The sequence below is a fragment of the Cygnus atratus genome, chromosome 18 (assembly GCF_013377495.2).
Source record: "Cygnus atratus isolate AKBS03 ecotype Queensland, Australia chromosome 18, CAtr_DNAZoo_HiC_assembly, whole genome shotgun sequence".
NCBI classification, from domain to species: Eukaryota; Metazoa; Chordata; class Aves; order Anseriformes; family Anatidae; genus Cygnus; species Cygnus atratus.
In genome coordinates, this window is record NC_066379.1 from 1,224,350 (window position 1) to 1,241,630 (window position 17,281).

At 45.8% G+C, this 17,281-nt stretch overlaps 1 protein-coding gene across 1 annotated transcript in view; it reads left to right on the plus strand.

The window, feature by feature from the left end:
- The window catches only part of DNAH9 (dynein axonemal heavy chain 9), a 193,979-nt gene that overhangs the window by 63,178 nt on the left and 113,520 nt on the right, over positions 1-17,281 (plus strand). Inside the window, exons 38-43 of the mRNA XM_035561934.2 lie at positions 3,309-3,474; positions 4,516-4,618; positions 5,970-6,209; positions 13,206-13,367; positions 14,154-14,350; positions 15,065-15,231. Coding sequence (XP_035417827.1) covers positions 3,309-3,474; positions 4,516-4,618; positions 5,970-6,209; positions 13,206-13,367; positions 14,154-14,350; positions 15,065-15,231 — 1,035 coding nt within the window. The remainder of the gene's footprint in view (positions 1-3,308; positions 3,475-4,515; positions 4,619-5,969; positions 6,210-13,205; positions 13,368-14,153; positions 14,351-15,064; positions 15,232-17,281) is intronic.

Here is a 17,281-nt window from a genome sequence, read left to right on the forward strand (position 1 = left end):
GCACCCAATTCCCGGGATTCCAGTGGGGTTTGAAGTGGGGCACTCACTGTGGCGCTTGAAGAGGAACCTGTAGGTGTGCTGCCTGTGTGGTTTGTGTGCTCTCTGCTGACGGTGTGAAACCCTGAGCTCACTGGCCCCTGGTTTTGTGGGAGATGATGCTTTCGAACATGCGGATTTGAATTCTGAACACCAATGACTGGTTCAGGGTTGTGCCAAAGTGTGTGCTTAAATCTGCTGCTATTTCGCAAAACACAGCTCATACTTGACTTGAGGTGTGTCTTTAAGATGCTTGAATTTAAGCCCATGCAGAATAGGGTGAGATTCTTGGCTAGGATCCAAACTATCCTCAGGGTGCAATGACAGGAATTGCATCCCAATTAGCAGAGAGGATGGTGCTAATGGAGACGCGCAAGGCCGTAAGCCAGGGCTGCTGGCTTCTGGTGCTGTCTCACCTTTTAGCCAGTCTCATAGCCCTGAGCAGGGACATGGCAGTAGCCTCCCTTTTCTCCTATCTGGTCCCCTCTTTTCTTTTCTCCCGATCTGGGGTCTCCATGAAATGCCCTTGAGTTGGTAAATGGGTTGTGCTGTCTATCTGTCCACCTGACTGCCTTTGTGGGGGAATGTGTGCTCATTTATTGCTGTACGGATGGTGCGAGCCTGTGCAGGTGCTGAGATTTATACAGACAGACCTGGCAGTGCGTCCCTATTTACTGTGGCCATGAGCTATGGTCTGAGACGGGCACTTTCGTCCTCTGTAGAGAGGAGCAAGTCATCTTGCTTGGGGATGAAGACGTGGCTATGAGATTAGCATTGGGAAGCATGATTTATGCTGCTCGGCGTGCTTCCCTACTGCTCATTTTTTAGAGTTAATTTGTTCTTTTTTTGTGCAGTTTGTCAGTTGGCAGCTTTTTTTTTTTTTTTTTTCCCCCAGCAGGCACCTCTTTAAATTTGTAAAAACATGGATACAAAGCAGTTTTGTTGTTTTTTTTTTTTTTCTCCTCTTTAAAAAAGGTAAACCTTAAAGACAACAATTTCTTAGACAAGGTGCCTGTCGGTGCAGAGATTTATATGTAGCAGAGTGTGGGTCTTTTAGGGACAGCACAGGTACATGCTTCAAACCATCCTTATGGGCCCCGTGGCTCACGAAACAGCCGTGTCCATAGGGACAAATGGAGCCAGACGTCCCCTCTGCCATGGTCTGGGGCCAGCGTGGGGGATTTTTTGGTGTGTTTTGACCAAAAGCCACTCTGTTGCATTTGTTGTTCTCCTGAAGTTTGCTACTCTCAGCTCTTTTACCTGGACTTGGTCTACTCCTCCATCTGCTTTGTGCGCTCTTGGACCTCCGCTCCCCCTGGAGATGCAGCCCCGTCTTCCATACACCCTTCCTCCCTTGCTTCTGGGATTCCGATCCTTTCCGCTCCAGATCTGCCTGGAGAAAATTGCAAGAAACGTCCCCACCCAGTTAACAGGCAGCAGGCAGGAGGAATTACACTTGCAAAGCCCCGTTTGCAGTGACTGTTTCTTTCAGGTGCTAATTTGAGTATGTCAGGATCTCCGAGGAAGAGACATGGACCCTTTGTTATTACTGTGAGATATGGCTTCGAATTAAAATGCAACTTTCACGAACATGTCACTTGATCCACAGTAATTACATTTCAGTGTGATGAATCTCCTGCATACTTGTTTAACCTCAAAAAGGGCTGATTTTATATGTTAATTAAGGACTAATTAAATTTAAATTAAATGCTTATTTGAAACACTTAATTTAACTTGCTACCAGAAATCTCAAATATTATGGTTTTATTGAAGGGGGAGAGATACTCCACTGAGGCAAGATTCATCATTTTTCTTAGCACAATTCATTCCTTTGTGCAGCAACTGTCTGTGACAAGAAATCAGCTGAATTTTGAGTAGTGGGAAAGAAAAGCTCTCTGAAACGCACTGAAGCAGTAAAAAAAAATAAGTGGTGATTTAAAATATATATAATTCATGGTCTGAAAAAACAGAATATAAATCTCCCTTAATAACTTCTGCACATGATTAAATACACAGCTTTAACAAGGAGAGTTTTATAAAAGTTCCCAGTCCCATTTACATTTGCAGGTCTTGTCTAATTACCAAAAATGCTACTTACCGTGCTGCTGTGTCTGTTGACAACCCAGCCCTGTGTAAATGAAACAAATTCTGCCTCCATCTTTGGAAGAGCAGTGAGCCCCCAAGACTGAAGATGCTCTTGAAGTCAGCTCATGGGAGAAAATCCATCCCATCTGAGCAGAAGATAACTTCTTCTGTTTGTTTTTCCACTTACTCAGTCAGTAAAGGTTGCTCAGGCTGGAATCAATAGCTATGAAACATTATGTGCAAGAATACCGGTTGATTTTTATTAAATATCAGCCTGGTGTTGTAAATATTCATTATGTTTTATAATCTACAACATATAACCTCAGCCTCCTGCTAAAACAAAGTAATATCTTCCAAAACTTTAAAACAAGAAACTTTTCTTTGCATCCTTTTCCTTGCTCATGCATGACCCTACTGACAACTGGGTGGTATTTTGGCAGCTCATGTTGGAAATTAGTCTTGTCAAATTATCTGGAGATTTGGGTGTTTCGGGGAGGGGGGGGGCAGGTGGGCATCAGGGAACTTGTGTGTACATGGTTAATAAAATTAACATATTATTTTATTTGTCCTGATGATATCCCTGGATTTGCCCCCCAAATCACGGATTCCTTTTGCCTAAGTGAGGGAAAATGCATCTACCTTCACAAAACCAGTGGCGTGATATAGGTCAGAATAAACCCAGACAGTAAGATTTAGTTTAAAAAAATGATGCAGAAGGGATTCTGAGGCTCAGTCTTGCTTTTGTGTGGTCTGAAGTAGATCCCTTTTGCAGCAGACTATTAGCTTGCCATATTTAGTTTGAAATAAGGAATATAACTTTCTGGTTTGGGTCAATTTGGACCAAAAAGCTGCCCAAAGGTCTCTGCCAGCCCTGTGCAGGGCTCCCAGCCACTCTCCAGACGCAGCTCGGGGGCAGCCACTGTCCTGCTGGTGAACAGCGTCCTGTGCCAAGATCAGCTGTTCCTCCCAAGAAAGCAGCGACCAGCTCTCCTTGTGCCAGCTGCGGGGGGCCTGGCGCTTTCCCCTGTGCTGTGAGAGCAGTCCTGCCCGTCCTGTGCACCGCTCAGCTCCTCGGGGCTGGTACAGCTGCACGCAGCACAATGTGGAGCTGGGGTGGGAAGCCTTCTTTTTGTTGTGCTGACATGAACCCCCTGTTGGTTTAACTTTGCATCTCTGCCTCCATACAGGTGTGCTTGAGAAGCCTCTGGATAAAAAGGCTGGCAGAAATTATGGCCCTCCGGGTACAAAGAAGCTCATCTATTTCATCGATGACATGAACATGCCAGAAGTGGATGCTTACGGGACGGTGCAGCCCCATACACTCATCCGGCAGCACCTGGACTATGGTCACTGGTAGGAGGCTGCTTGGGCGGCATCATTCAAGACCTTTTTGTTCAGTTCCAGTCTTCAGGATGAAGTTGAAGTGCAGTTCTCCCTTCCTGGCCTGCTTTTGCCATTGCATCTTTCTGGGGTTGGAGGCTGATGGGCACGCACTCAGGGCATTTCCTCTTCCCCAGCAAAGCAACTCGCTTGCTCCCAGCCTGGTTGAGAGGTGCTTTGCTCTGCTCCTGGCATGCTCTGGGGCTGTGGTCTTGATGCAGAGCCTGCAAGAGGAGTGCGATGCTGTGCTTTGGTGCCCTGCAACGCTGAGATCAGGGGAAGGCGGTGGATCTGGCCTCTGCTGGGATGCAGCCTCCCTGCTGAGCCCCTGCTGTGCACGCCTGATGTTTCCAGGCAGACAGCAGCAAACAAGTGTTTTCTAGGCAGAAGTAATTTGAAGAAAAAGAAGTAATGGTGCTTGGGAGGGAGATGGGTGCATTTCACATGGTAGCTGGTAGTGCTGTGAGGGACAGGAATATTCTCATCTCCCTACATGGGGCATACGAGGCAGGGAGGTGCAGCAGCATCCAGCTTCTTAGACATGCGTGCACCTGAGCTTGGCCAAAAGCTTCCGTGGTATGAAGACAGGCAGAAATGCAGGACTTCCTGGGTACAGAGACAGGCAGAATTTTGGGGCCGTGGGTGTGGGTGAAGCAGGTGTGGGGCAGAGAGACATTTCTGCTGGTTGCACAGGTCAGAGTGCTGGTGGCACTCAGGATGCAGTGTGGCCCCTCCTGGGCATGTCGGGGTTTTCAGCCCACGCTCTCAGCAGCGCCCATAGGGTGTCACACACTTGCGGGCTTTGCTCAGAGCTTCTTATCCGCTAATAAATATTAGCTACAGGTTGTTGAAGCTGAAAGATTTCCAGCAAGAGAGCAGGACTCCTGTGTGCCCCAGGACAAGCCTGGACACTGCCTTGGCAAGGTGCAGGGTTGGACCTCCAGCTTCATTGCGGCACTGAAGCCAATCCAGACTTCAGCGGTCACCCAGCTGCTGCTTTTGTTTTGCCCAAAGGTACGACAGGACCAAGCTGTCCCTGAAGGAGATCACAAATGTGCAGTATGTATCGTGCATGAACCCGACTGCTGGCAGCTTCACTATCAACCCACGTCTGCAGGTAAAGCCCTGTTCAGGGTCAGGCACGTTGCTGATTTTATTTCAGAGTGGGTTATTTAAGCATGAAGCCAGAGGAAAACCAGTGGCAGGTGCTGCTTTTGTTTTATCAGTAGAAATTGCATGTTTCAGTGGGGAGACTATAAATCATAGTGGTAAGAGAGCAGACTTGCTCCCTTTTTGTCTTGTTTGTTTTTCCTCCCGTTCTGCTGCTCCACCAGAGGAAGCAGTCACAGGTTGCCTGCCAGCTTAGCACCTACTTTCGGGACAATGTTCTGGTTCATACAGATTTTGCCTTCATTAGCTAGTATTTACCTCTGGAGCATAGCTCATTAAATCCTTTTGGTTTCTAAAATTTCTGATGGAGCTGGCAGTATATTCTCATTAAAAAGAAAAGAAAAAAATGGAAAAAAAGATACATGACCAAGCGTATTGACTTATGGGAGCTGAGAGACTTGACCTTATTGATAATATTCAGTGCTGAAGTTATTTAACCCTCTCTCTGAGGCAGGAGGCGTCAGTGGCAGCCTGTGGCAGGGGGCAGAGCCCGATGGAGGCAGCCTGGCTGTGCCCTGTGCCTGCAGATGAAACACTGAGTGGTTCCTGTGGACCTCTGTGGGGCACAAACAGCAAGCAGAGGGACAGTGTCCTTTCCAGCAGCATCACAGTTTCTTGGAGAAACTTCATGACCAGAGTCAGCCCAAGCCATTGTTCTTTTTAGCTGCTCTGTGGTGTTAATAGGAAGCATCCTATGGCTGGAAATGGGCACCTCCTCTGGAGAATGAGTCCCACATCAATAAGGGGTATTCTGGGAGATGGCACCTTCCAACAGGCAGCGTGGCTGTGCCAATCTGTTTTGGGAGGGGAGAGGTTTTCTGGGATGCCAAGTGCGACCGCAGCCCTAGTGCCAGGGAAGAGGCCAGGGGCTGTGTTTGGTAGATCAGATGAAGCCAGGAAAGTCAAGGCTCATGGAAGCAGGCTCAGAGTGAGGAGGTGAATCCAAATGGGCTGCTAAATATAACCACTTTTACTGCTAGGTTTGTAGGGCTGTAACACAAGTTCAGGTTAAGTCTATTGAATTTGAAGCACTGAAACACAGTGTTTGAGAAGTGACTAGGCTCCACTGGCAGATGGTGAGACCATCAGATGGACTGAACTTCTCACCTACTGGCCGTGAAATGCAGTTGAAAATCTCTCATTCAGAGAGCAAGAAAGAAGTCACTTGCCAGTTTTCATCTGCTGGAAAATTGGAAATGGCCTTGTTCTGGGTGGACAGGAAGTCCCTGAGTGCCTTTTGATGGAGAGGTGGTTGCCCAGCTCTCTGACTTTTCCATCTCTTCCTTTCTTTTCCTCAGCGTCACTTCTGTGTCTTCGCCCTCTCCATCCCCGGGCAGGATGCCTTGTCCAGGATCTACAGCACCATCTTAATGCAGCACCTGACGAGCGGGAATTTCTCAGGGGCTGTGCAAAAGTCAGCTCAGCAGCTGATCTCTCTGGCCCTGGGCCTGCACCAGAGAGTAGCTGCTACTTTTCTGCCAACGGCTATCAAGTTCCACTACATTTTCAACCTGAGAGACTTCTCCAATATCTTCCAAGTAAGTGCAGTTGTCACTAGAGTTGGGCTTGCCTTTGTAAGCCTCAGTTCTACTTGTGGGGGCATTAATGGCCCTGCCCCGCTACAGAAAGTGTTTTTTTTGCACTGAAGCAGGTGGAGGATATTTAGTGGGCTACTGACTATGCAGACGGGGGAACAGTAACTATCTCAGCTGCCCTGGCTGGGGCTGGTACCGTATGTGAGTCTATACTGGCACATCCTTACGTTTTCTCAATGTTCAGGTACTCAGCACATGCATGATGGATGACATTTAAAGAGATGATAAATAACTCAGTTGAAAGTCAACTCTTAGTTACTGAAACTGAATTACCACCAGCGCCAGTTCTCCACCAAGAAGTTTCCAATCTCAGTTGTTTGGCTTCAGAAATGTTTTCTTCTAACAGTGATAGATTTTTTTTTTTTTCTCTGAAATCTCATACTATGAAGCAGTGTGAAAGCTCAAAGAGCCTCTTGGAGCTTAAGGTTGATTAATGAAGTTGGAGAAAGTTGTCAGCAGCAAAACTAAGAGGTTCGAATCATCCCAACCTGTTGTACAACCCCAGTTTGTAATTTGTTCTGTCCTTGTTAATGTTTGTTTTACAAAGTAGGTAATGAAGGCTCAATGCCTTCTGGTCTGGTCTGTTGGGCAGGAGTTGCAGCAATGACAAGCAAAGGAAATCTAAGAACAGGAACTTGAAAAAGTTAATAACCCTATTGTATGAAGGAGGAATCAGACCTGTCACTCTTGCTCAGCTAAACATCACCAGCCTATGGCTTTTGGTGTGGGTCATTTTAAATCCTGGCTTCTAGTTAACCTATGCTTTGAGAAGCAGAGAGAGAGAGAAAAGAAGCATTTAGATGGGAAAATTTAATTTTAACTGTGGTCTGTTTGAAAGGTGTTAAAGTTGTGGGATATTTGAAAACATCCTGTCATGTCTAGATGCCAGGACTCTGGGGTAGGGGCAGTGATAGGAGCTTAGGTGGCTTTTAGTTTCTCACGTAGCTGCTGGAGGAGGGGAATCTGGCTTCTTGGTTTTGTAATATTTATTTAGATGGTAGTTCTGTTTTTCTTGAAGTCCTTCATTATGGTATTTGCTCTTGATATTTTCTTACCTTAAGTATTTTAAGGTTTTTGAGAACTACTGATTTCCTGCTTAGCTCTGCTGGAACACAGTTTTATTCCTGAAACTGAGTGTGAAAGAAGCTCTGGACTCTGGCCCCAATACCAGCCCCTGAGGAACACTGCTGGTAGTTGGCCTCCAGTTAGACTTAACAACATTGACCTTTGAGCCAGTTCTCCACCCGCCTTGCTGTCTACCCATCTGGTCTGTGTTCTCATAGGATCCTTGATGTGATGACATCTGAAAACAGAATAAAAACCCACCACCAATAAAGAAAAACAGGGTCATCTGAGTTTCCTTACCCTTTGGGAAGAGAGAGAATCGGTGAATGTAAAGTTTGTAGGTCAGTGTGTAATGCCTTTTTCAAATTCCTTTTAATCCCAGACAAACAATCAAACACAGAATATGTAATAGTTGAATATATAAAAGGCATTCGGGGATTGGTGTTATACCAGCTATGCTGTAATTATACACACAGCCGATGATAACTGTTAAAGGCACAAAACATATGCAAATTGCAGCTCTGGAGGAGTCAACCCTTGGAACGTGCTGCCTCTATGCTGTGTTATTGAAGGTTCTGCACAGGTCGTTAGCAACAGCTCCATTTACAGTCTATCCAATGGCTCTGTCATTATCATACCATATTAGATATTAATACAGTACCTAAACATTTAAGTAGGGCCTTGCAAGCCCAGCTTGATTCCCTTTGTCAAAACTGCCTGACAGCTCTTATGACAAGGAGTCCTGTGCTAATTGTCTCATTACAAAATGCTTAAAGAACCTGTACCTTAATTGTTGCAGCTAATGAAGAATGAATGAGTTTGAACCTTGTATGCATTTCAGTGCTACACAAAAAAAAAGGAAGACTACCCAAAAGCAACAGTCAGCAGTAATTCCTTCTGACAGACAGATACAGGAACTTGTTGCTTTCATGTTTGCCCTTTTTCACGACCACCATCTGGCCTGCTCTGATCAGGCTGATGTCTGCTTTCCTCAGTACAAGGGTTCAGCTGTAGGTGACTCTAGAAGGTGTTCACTCCAAATGACAGCAGAATATCACAGTGGTCTGGCTAGGCAAATAAAATTTGGTGAAACCAAAGGGAAAAGAGCTGCCTATAAACCCAGGGGTTGAAGGCTTGGCTGGGAGTGGTGGGTTGACTTCACCAAGCAAAGTTCACATTTGTCCTGACTAAGCTGAAATGACCATTTCTGAGGTGGAATTCCTCTTTGCCTGGCTAGTCAGCAGAGGGAAATCGGCATTTCTGTGTGGTGTTCAAACTCGACTCATCCTGGGAGAAACGAACGGAAGGGCTCAGAGGAACTCTGTTTCTGAAGTACCCTCTTCATCAGTGGTGAAAGGAGTCTGAGGTGACTGTCCTGCTGTCAGACATTGACACTGTGCAGATCTAAGGAGGGAACTGGCTCCAGATTGAGACACTCAGCTTCAGAGCTGTGAGGATAACTAAGTTCATCCCAGGCTGGGGAATGCAGCCCAGTTCCCCTAGCCAGGGGCACAGGTGTGGTTTCACTTGATTGCCCCAGTGTGGGTATCTGGTGCTTTCTGAAATGTCAGGGCATCCCATCTGGGTTCTGGGGTGTCTTCCTGTGTTGTATCTGCCAAGCCCATGTGGATGTCTTGCCCGAACTGTTCAGGGTGAGGAGAGACTGGAAATCACTGTACAGGGTGAAGGGCATAGAGGCTAGAGTGGGATTAGGTGCAGTCAGCAGGAATGGTAGCCCTGGCTCCTTGTCCTTGGACTATATCTCGTGCTGTTGCTGATGTTATTGTTGAAGGGGCAAAGTTGCCTTTCAGTCCTTTCTAACCTGATGAGTCTTTGGGTTCATCATCATTATCTGTTGCTTTCCCTCTGTAGCAGGTCCCGGCTGTGGTTGAAGCTTTGCCTTGCTTTTCTGTGGTGCCTTTTCTTGCCTCTGGGTCCCACCTTGCACTGCAGAGTTAAATTGATTGGTACGCTTGAGGCAATTTACCCTTGATTAAAGAAGACAGGTCTATGCAGTGACAGAGTGGTGGATTATGCTTTTTAAAAATATATTCCCTGCTGGCTCACACCAGAGGAAGCCTTGTTGCTGTCTTTCTTTATGTCTGAAAGGGTTACCATGGTATTGTGCTCTAAATTATATCTGTCATCTCTGTTAAATAATCATAGACTCAGCAGGGTTGTATTTTGCTTTTTATTCCCATTTATAACAAGATTTCCAGGAGCATGTCATGTTAAGATTCACGGCAGCTGAGAAGAGATGGCATCTCCCAACCTGGCAGCACAATGATAGTGGTGGCTCCAGCGTGCCTTGCTCTTCTGCGCGGGCCCTAGCGGCTGGCAGACTTTGCTCTCCTCGGCACGAGGGAGGGATCTTCATATGTACCCATAGCTGAATTTGCTGAAGCTTCAGGCTCACAAGCACCAAAAGGCACCTTACACATGGTCTGCTGGTGCATGCTGTGGTAGCCGGAGAGAGGAGACAGCAGACGCTGCGAGACCAGCGCAGGGTTGGTGGTGGCACCTTCATGTTGTTCCTCAGGCTGGCACAGCTGTGGGCCTGACTTAGCTTTGGGCTTGGTCAGGATCTGGTCATCTGGGCCCACATTTGCGATGCTGAAAATTTTGCTTTGCTGACCTATCTGAGATGCTCATTTGTCTATTGGTGTGCTCTGAGCTGGTCGGGTTTCAGAGCTTCCCTCCGCTTCTGTCTTGCCCTCTGTCATTTCTATTCTTAAGAGAGATCCAGACTCAAGTGACTGCTTATGGGTTGCTCCATCAAATGCAGCATCACAGTATGAGGTGCAAATGGGGTGGTTAGGGTTTGTCAGTCCTCCCTGGTTAACATGCTTAGAAATTGGTTTGGTACCTTTAAATAGGACTCTGGATTGCTGGCTAACATCCTCTTTAATGCCGTGTTCGTCACTGTTTTCGTGTCAGAGTTGTGACACAACAGTGCTGAGGCTGCCCCAGGAGCCCCAAGAGTAACGGCAGGAAGGGAGGCGGGCAGGGTGCTTAGCCCAACAGTGCAGGATGGCTGGAAAGGGGTAACTGTGCTGCACAAGTTGTTGTTATTTTAAATGGTATTGAGGTTGCAAAGGGAAAAAGTAATTTAATTTTTATTTATTTATTTATTTTACCTTTTCATACCTGAGAGAACTTGTGCTTTGTCACCTTCTGATCCGTGGAGTGTGTTAGCTCTCTCTTCACACTCACCTCTATGCTTTCCCTGCCTCCAGCTCCAAGCCCAGCGGGCAGAGGCTGAGCTGCACTTCCCGGTGCTTCTCTCCCCTCTCTTGGTTGTGGGTTGCTACATTAGCAGCAATTCACCGTGCTGGCAAGGAGCATTACAGGATGCAAAGTTGAAGAAGTGCAAAGAATTAACTTCTTGGCAAGCCCAGTGTCCAGACTTCATGTTACATTTATTAGCACCCTGATTTCTGGACAGCTGTTGTAGTCTTCTGGGTTTTGCAAGAATGGCTCAAATGTCTCTGGTGCTGATATTTTTATTTTTATTTTTTAAATCAGACATTCAGATTCCCTATGCATGTGCGTTTTATTGTGTTCTAAATAGGAATATGCAAACAAATGCTTTGACTTACCCAAGGTTGTCCTGTACGTGCAGAGCCCTCTTTTGCTTCTGTTTAGGTTGTCTAAGTGCAATCTATTTCCATGTAAAGATGAAGCATGCATACCTCTGAGAGCAAGGAAGGCTTCTGAAGTTTTGGGTAAACTCATGCTTGTGGGGGGTTACAGCTCGAGGGGTGGCTGGAGGGTGAATGTCCTAGATGGTATCTGGAGACCATTCCTGGATGGAAGGTGGTGATAATACTGGGTTTGAGATGAGCATGTATGCTTGCACTCATTAGTGGAGCCGCAGTGGGTATTGTCCTGCCCCAGCCCTGGGTGGCCAACTGCCCAGAAGAGCTGATGTTGTGAAGCGTGAGCTGACCGATGCTCGTCACTGCTCGCAGAGCTCTGGTGGGTAGCAGAAATACCTCAACGCTTCCCTCAACGCAGCCACAATGGGTGCAGAGCACACCAGGGACAGGACATGTTCCCTGGCAGGCTGACGGGATCACGGATGATGTTTGCTCTTCTTTTCGTGGAGATTGTGGAAGGAGACAAGTCACCGGTGGGGGTCAGGCACTGCCCTGCAGAGCCGTGCCAGCCTGTCTCCTCAGCTGCGGTGGGCACGGTGACGCCTGACAGAAACATGGCAGATGAGTCGTGCTGGGATCATTAGCATATTTCCTGTTTCCGTGCCAAATGCGCATCATCTCCCAGGGTGATTATTAAGCTTGTGAGGAGCCTGTCATTCTGGATTACCACATAATAAATCCTGATGGGATTGGTCTCGGCTGGAGGGTGGCTCTTACCCTGCAGCCCATCCCTGCGCTCCTCTGCAAGGTGCTGGGCGAGCCCTTAGACCATGATGGCACAGTTGGTCCTCTGAGCAAAGGCCTGTTCTGCTGTTTTGCTGTATTGTTTTGGATGTTGGGATATTTGGTATGGTTGCCTAGAGAAGTCTCCACGTGGCGGAAGGAACTTCCTAACCGCTTTCTGGCCGTTCTGTTCAGGAGCGGGAGCTGAAAGGTTTGACTGAGGACTCAGCGGCCAATTGGGTAAAATTTACATTGGCATGGCAAAGAGCAGTTATCCTTTCTTACGCCATGTTGGCACCACATCCAACACAAACAGTGACCCACTACCACGCATCCGCCGTGGCCCGGCTGTAGGCTCTGTGGCACCTGGGGGAAGCTCAGCCTCATGCGCAGAGCATCCCCATCGCAGTTTGGGGTTGCAGCTGGTCGTGCTGCTGGAAGAGACTGGCAGCACTGGTTTCCAAAGTGAGGAAAGGGGAGATGTTTGGCTATTAAGTTAATAAATTCATTAAAGATTAGTGAACTGTGGGTTTTCTCTCCTCTTAAGTAGCCTTATGTGTGCTAGCATAAAGACCACAACATCTTTTGTGGCTTGAAGTGTCTTTAGAGAGACTGAGTGGTTTTAATCTTAATTTTAATCAGTTTAGGACCTGAGAGGTTACACCTTAGCCCTTTCTCTTGTCGAGTTGTCAGCTGTTCTATCACTCATTTTGTTTCTGAAATAAATAAAATAACAATTTGGCAGCTGTAATGACAAATATGAAACCCAAATGATTTGAGACATGGGCCAGTGGGAACGAGAGAGAATGATTTACATTGCTTCTAATGCATTTTATATTTTATGTATAAATAATTAGATGTTAGAAATAAAAGCTGTCTATTTAATTCATGCCGTTGAAAGCCTTGTGTGCTGTTAATAGGCTTAGTTATAGGAGACACCTCTTTGAAATATAATTCTTTTATGCATTTTAATAGAGTTCATGGTAAACATACTGTGATAAGCAGACAGCAACTAATATTTCCTGTAGGCAGAATGCACCTAATTAAAATTAATTGATTTTTAAAAAATCATCACCACTAACATTTCTGAATGAATTTTTCCTCTTGAAAAAGCACCCATAGCATGGTGTGGGGGTGCAGAGGGACCCACGTCTGGGCTGGCAGCTGGCTCTCCATCCTTGCTGATGCTGAGATCAGGATCACCAACACAGCCAGGCTGCACTGAGCATCCTGTTCTGGATTATTAAAATGAATATAACCAATATAAACCACTTTGGGAAATTTCGGGTAATAAAGTGCACATTCTCTAGGGGCTGTTAAGTAGGGGCTTATTCAGAAGTTCGATGGCAGTTTGCTGTAATAGCTCTGCGTTTGTAGTTCTGCAACCCCGTTCTACTGTGGTAGCCTGGATGCTGGGGTTGGTCCCTTAGGTTTTGGGGGGGGTTCCATTTGTTTTGTGTTGTTTCTTTTTGACTATTTCTGCTCCCCACAGGGCCTTCTGTTCTCTACCCCTGAATGTCTGAAGCAACCCCAAGACCTAGTGAAGCTCTACCTGCATGAGTCAAACCGGGTGTACCGGGATAAGATGGTTGAAGAAAAGGATTATGGTACCTTTGATAAAATCCAGCTGGAGGTGGTGAAGAAATTCTATGATGTAAGTGTTGAGGTTCATGACTGATAATAACATAACACACTCACAGTCAAGGTCCTTGGGAGAACAGAGCTTGACTTGAGGCCTGCCCAGGTCTCACTTGCCTGGAGGGCAATGCTCTTGATGGGAGCAAACTTTCTGCACCATATGCTGGACTGCTGATGTTGTGATATAAGTAAATGATGCATTCCATAAGGGTGTTGGGAAGAGAACATTTGGGCTCTGTGAATTAATTTAATTGCTTTATTTAAGTGCTTTGAGTCTCTCATGGCAAAAGCAGGAGAAGGGTCAGATTCCCTTTCTCTCAACAGGAGCAAAATGGGTATGCAGGCCTCCGTGCTTTTCATCTCTCCAATATAACCTTTCAAATGAAAGCTCTAGACCTGCTTTACTTCAGACTGGTGCAGCAGTGCTGCTATAGGAATTACACAGGTATCACTGAAGTGATAAGTAGTGCAGACAGTTCTTTTTCCTCCAGATGTTATCATCGTCCACGCACAGCCTAATGTTATGGCTATTGCTGCAGGCCTTTTCATGTGGCCACATTCTCTTATGGCAATGGGTTGCATTTTTATGCCTCACAAAAGGTTGTGAGCAAAGGATGTCAATATCAGGGCTTTTTTCTTTCCTCCCATTTCCCTCTTGCTTCTCTTCCACCTCTTCCAACGTGCAGGTACAACTATAAAGGTATTTTCTGGAGCACTGATACTTTACTTGGAAAGATGGCAAAGAGCTACAGAGTTTTTTCCTCTGCTTATTTATATATGCATATATATGTTTCTTTGACAGGACATTGAGGAGACTTTAGAGCAGACAAAGCAAATGAATGTTTATTGCCATTTTGCTAAAGGCATTGGCGAACCCAGCTATAGGCCTGTTCCAACCTGGGAAGAGCTGAACCAGATCCTTGTGGAAGCCATGGACAACTACAATGAAGTCAATGCTGCCATGAACCTGGTGCTATTTGAGGATGCCATGTGCCATGTGTAAGGGGATTTTCTGGCTTTATAATCTCATCATAGCATTTATATGCATAGATTGCTTCCATAGAGTTGTAGGCACCTGTAGTTATAGCTGATGGAGCTGGAGGTGTGCAGAAGCTTCAGCTCCCCACGTCACATGTCCTGCACAAATACTGCACTACTTCTCTAGCTGGTGTTTGGAGGGCACTTCTGAAACCGTGAGGGTGACTGGGGCTGTGAGATGCAGGTATTGCATGCTGGTGGTTATTTTAGACGTATACGAATAGGTTTTATTGCATAGCAGGACCCCCCTCATCTGAACGTGGACCCCAAACATTTTGTGAAAAGAAACCTGTGGAGAGTTGCATCAGATCCTTGAATTTTGTTCTCGGTCATTTGCACATCTGTGTAATGTACTATTTCCTTCTCCTTTCCTTTCCTTATTGCAAAGATGGCCAGGCCTTCATCTTAAATGATTTCTGTCCAGTAGGACTTGGCAGGTGGAATAAGAATTGGACAAAGTCCAAATTGCCACCAAACTATTTTTTCATCAGCCGTGTCCTTTATATAGGTCTCAGCGGAGATCAGGATTGATTGCTGACATATCTCTTAGAGTGACATTTTTCATCCCATTCAGAATACAATTTCTTAGTGAATAAAATATGTATAGAAAGGCACTGGGCAGAGAAAAAAGAAATATACTGATATTAATGAGAGATTTTGTGTGCTGCAATTTAGTTGCCGCATCAACCGTATCCTGGAGTCCCCCAGAGGAAACGCACTCTTGGTTGGTGTGGGTGGAAGTGGCAAGCAGAGCCTGACCAGGCTGGCAGCCTTCATCAGCTCTCTGGAGGTTTTCCAGATCACTTTGAGGAAAGGCTACGGGATCCCTGAACTAAAGGTAGGTGGCTTTTAAGGCTGAGGTAGGGGAAAGGAATTAAAAAGCAGAATTTGTCCTGAAAACTTTGTCCTGCTTAATACTCAGTAACACTGGTGTGAAGATGCAAAAACTCCAGCCATGATATTGCACTGCAGAGAGGAGTGATCCTTGCAAAATATCTCGCTGAAATGCGTCCACACGGGCTGACCTGAAGTCCTCAGCCGTTCCTCTGAGCTGACCAGGACTAACAGTGCTTCAGCCCAAGGTTTCATGTGGACAGTGGGCCATATTAAGAACCCAGCAGAAAAGTTCAGATTATTGATTATAATTAAAACAAGGCATAGTAATTAGCTGATACGTGTCTGTTGTGGAGTGATTTGGAGGTGAAAAAGGAGCAGGAGAGAGGTAGAGATCACAAATCATACTCAGTTCTTCATCTGGCATTTTAGGTAAGGGAAGGACTGAGTAGGCAGTGGGTGGTTCACTATAGAGAATATGTGATGTGCTTATATTTATGCACAGACTAATGAGCTTAAGAGTTATAAATCAACATTTAAAAGTATCACTGAAATGGTTTAGAAATACATTGTCTACTGGCAAAAGAACTCTCCTTAAAAACGTAAAAATTAAAATCACAGTAACTCCAGTCCATCCTGTCTGGGAGACAGGATCTTGGGTTCCATTCCCATCACAGCCAGGAAGGGAGGTCTCATTGTAGCGAGGGCTATTGGCAAAGCCTGGAGCACAGCTGGTGTCTTCCTGTCCTAACCCAGGCTTTCCCAGTTGCTTACCATTTTTCCCAGTCCTGCAAATAGGAACTGATCAGTTCTGGCCTTTTCTGCTGTTAGACTGGGGCTCTCACCTCTACTTGCATGCTTCCAGCTCTTGGTTTGATGGTCAGCAGCATTAGGTTTTTGAAACATCACTAACTCTAAATCTGGGACTTCGGTATGAGCTGCAGCAGTTGGAAAGTCAGTATTTATACTACAGCAATTGCAGGGCTGGGTCTGTAGTGTCATCATCTTTGTTTTGATGACCTGTGGTTGTGCACAAGTTGTTTATGTTGCGCAAGCCTGTCCCACCGTCTGTTGGGTATTCTCAGCTCTTTTCTGTGTTTTCAGGCCCACTCATGGGATTTCCTAGCTCCTACCTGCCTATTTATTTAGGAAACCTGCACTCCCACCTAGAAATATAGATAAATCCCAACAGTAATAAACATGTTTTCAAAGCACCTCAATGCCGCTCTGTCAGTGGAGGTGGAAGGTAATTTGGTGTTCCTGTCTCTCTGTATTCATTTTCAAAGAATTTATGAAAGATGGAGTGTGTTTTTTTTTCCTCAGCTATGGAAGAGCAAGATGGTGACAGATCACCCTGCTGTTGGCCCCTCCTGCTGCTGTAATTAACCTAATCCAAATTTCTTAGTGATGAAAGTTAACAAATGACTCTTTTAGAAGAAGCGTACTTGTGTGCTGAATTTCTAAAAGTTTCTGGGGTAGTGGTCGGTGTGCAATTTCAGGCACCCCTGTGTGTCTTGTGTCCTGCTTAGAGATGCAGGAAGGAAAGGATGGACTTTGAGCTGAATGATGGTGGTTTTTGCAATTTCACGAACAACCTGGATTTCAAAAACTCAGTGTCCTTCATTAGCAGGGCACTATCCCCTTAGAAATGTAACAGCTTTTACAGGTGAGCAGGCTGTGCCAACATCTCTGTATCTTGAGTGGGAGAAATTCACAACTGGAAAAATCCTTGCTTGTACAAGGAACCTTCATCTCTTCCTCACAAATGAACAAAAACATGTTACAACACTTCAGCAAAAATATAAGTCAATTTATTAGTGTACTTGTGAAACCAGAGAGATCTACAGCATGGGGATACCAAAGATCAACATTTCCAAGCACTGCTGTCTCTCCCAGTTCCTGTGGTGCTTTAGCCTCGGTGTCCAGCCTTACTTGGTAATGAGCCTTGCAGGGATGATAGCAATAGACACCCTCATGTCCCTGGGAAGGCTCAGCCCTGAAGATAGAGGGTGTCCAAAATGCATTTTCATGACAATTAATTGCAATTGTTTTGTTTGC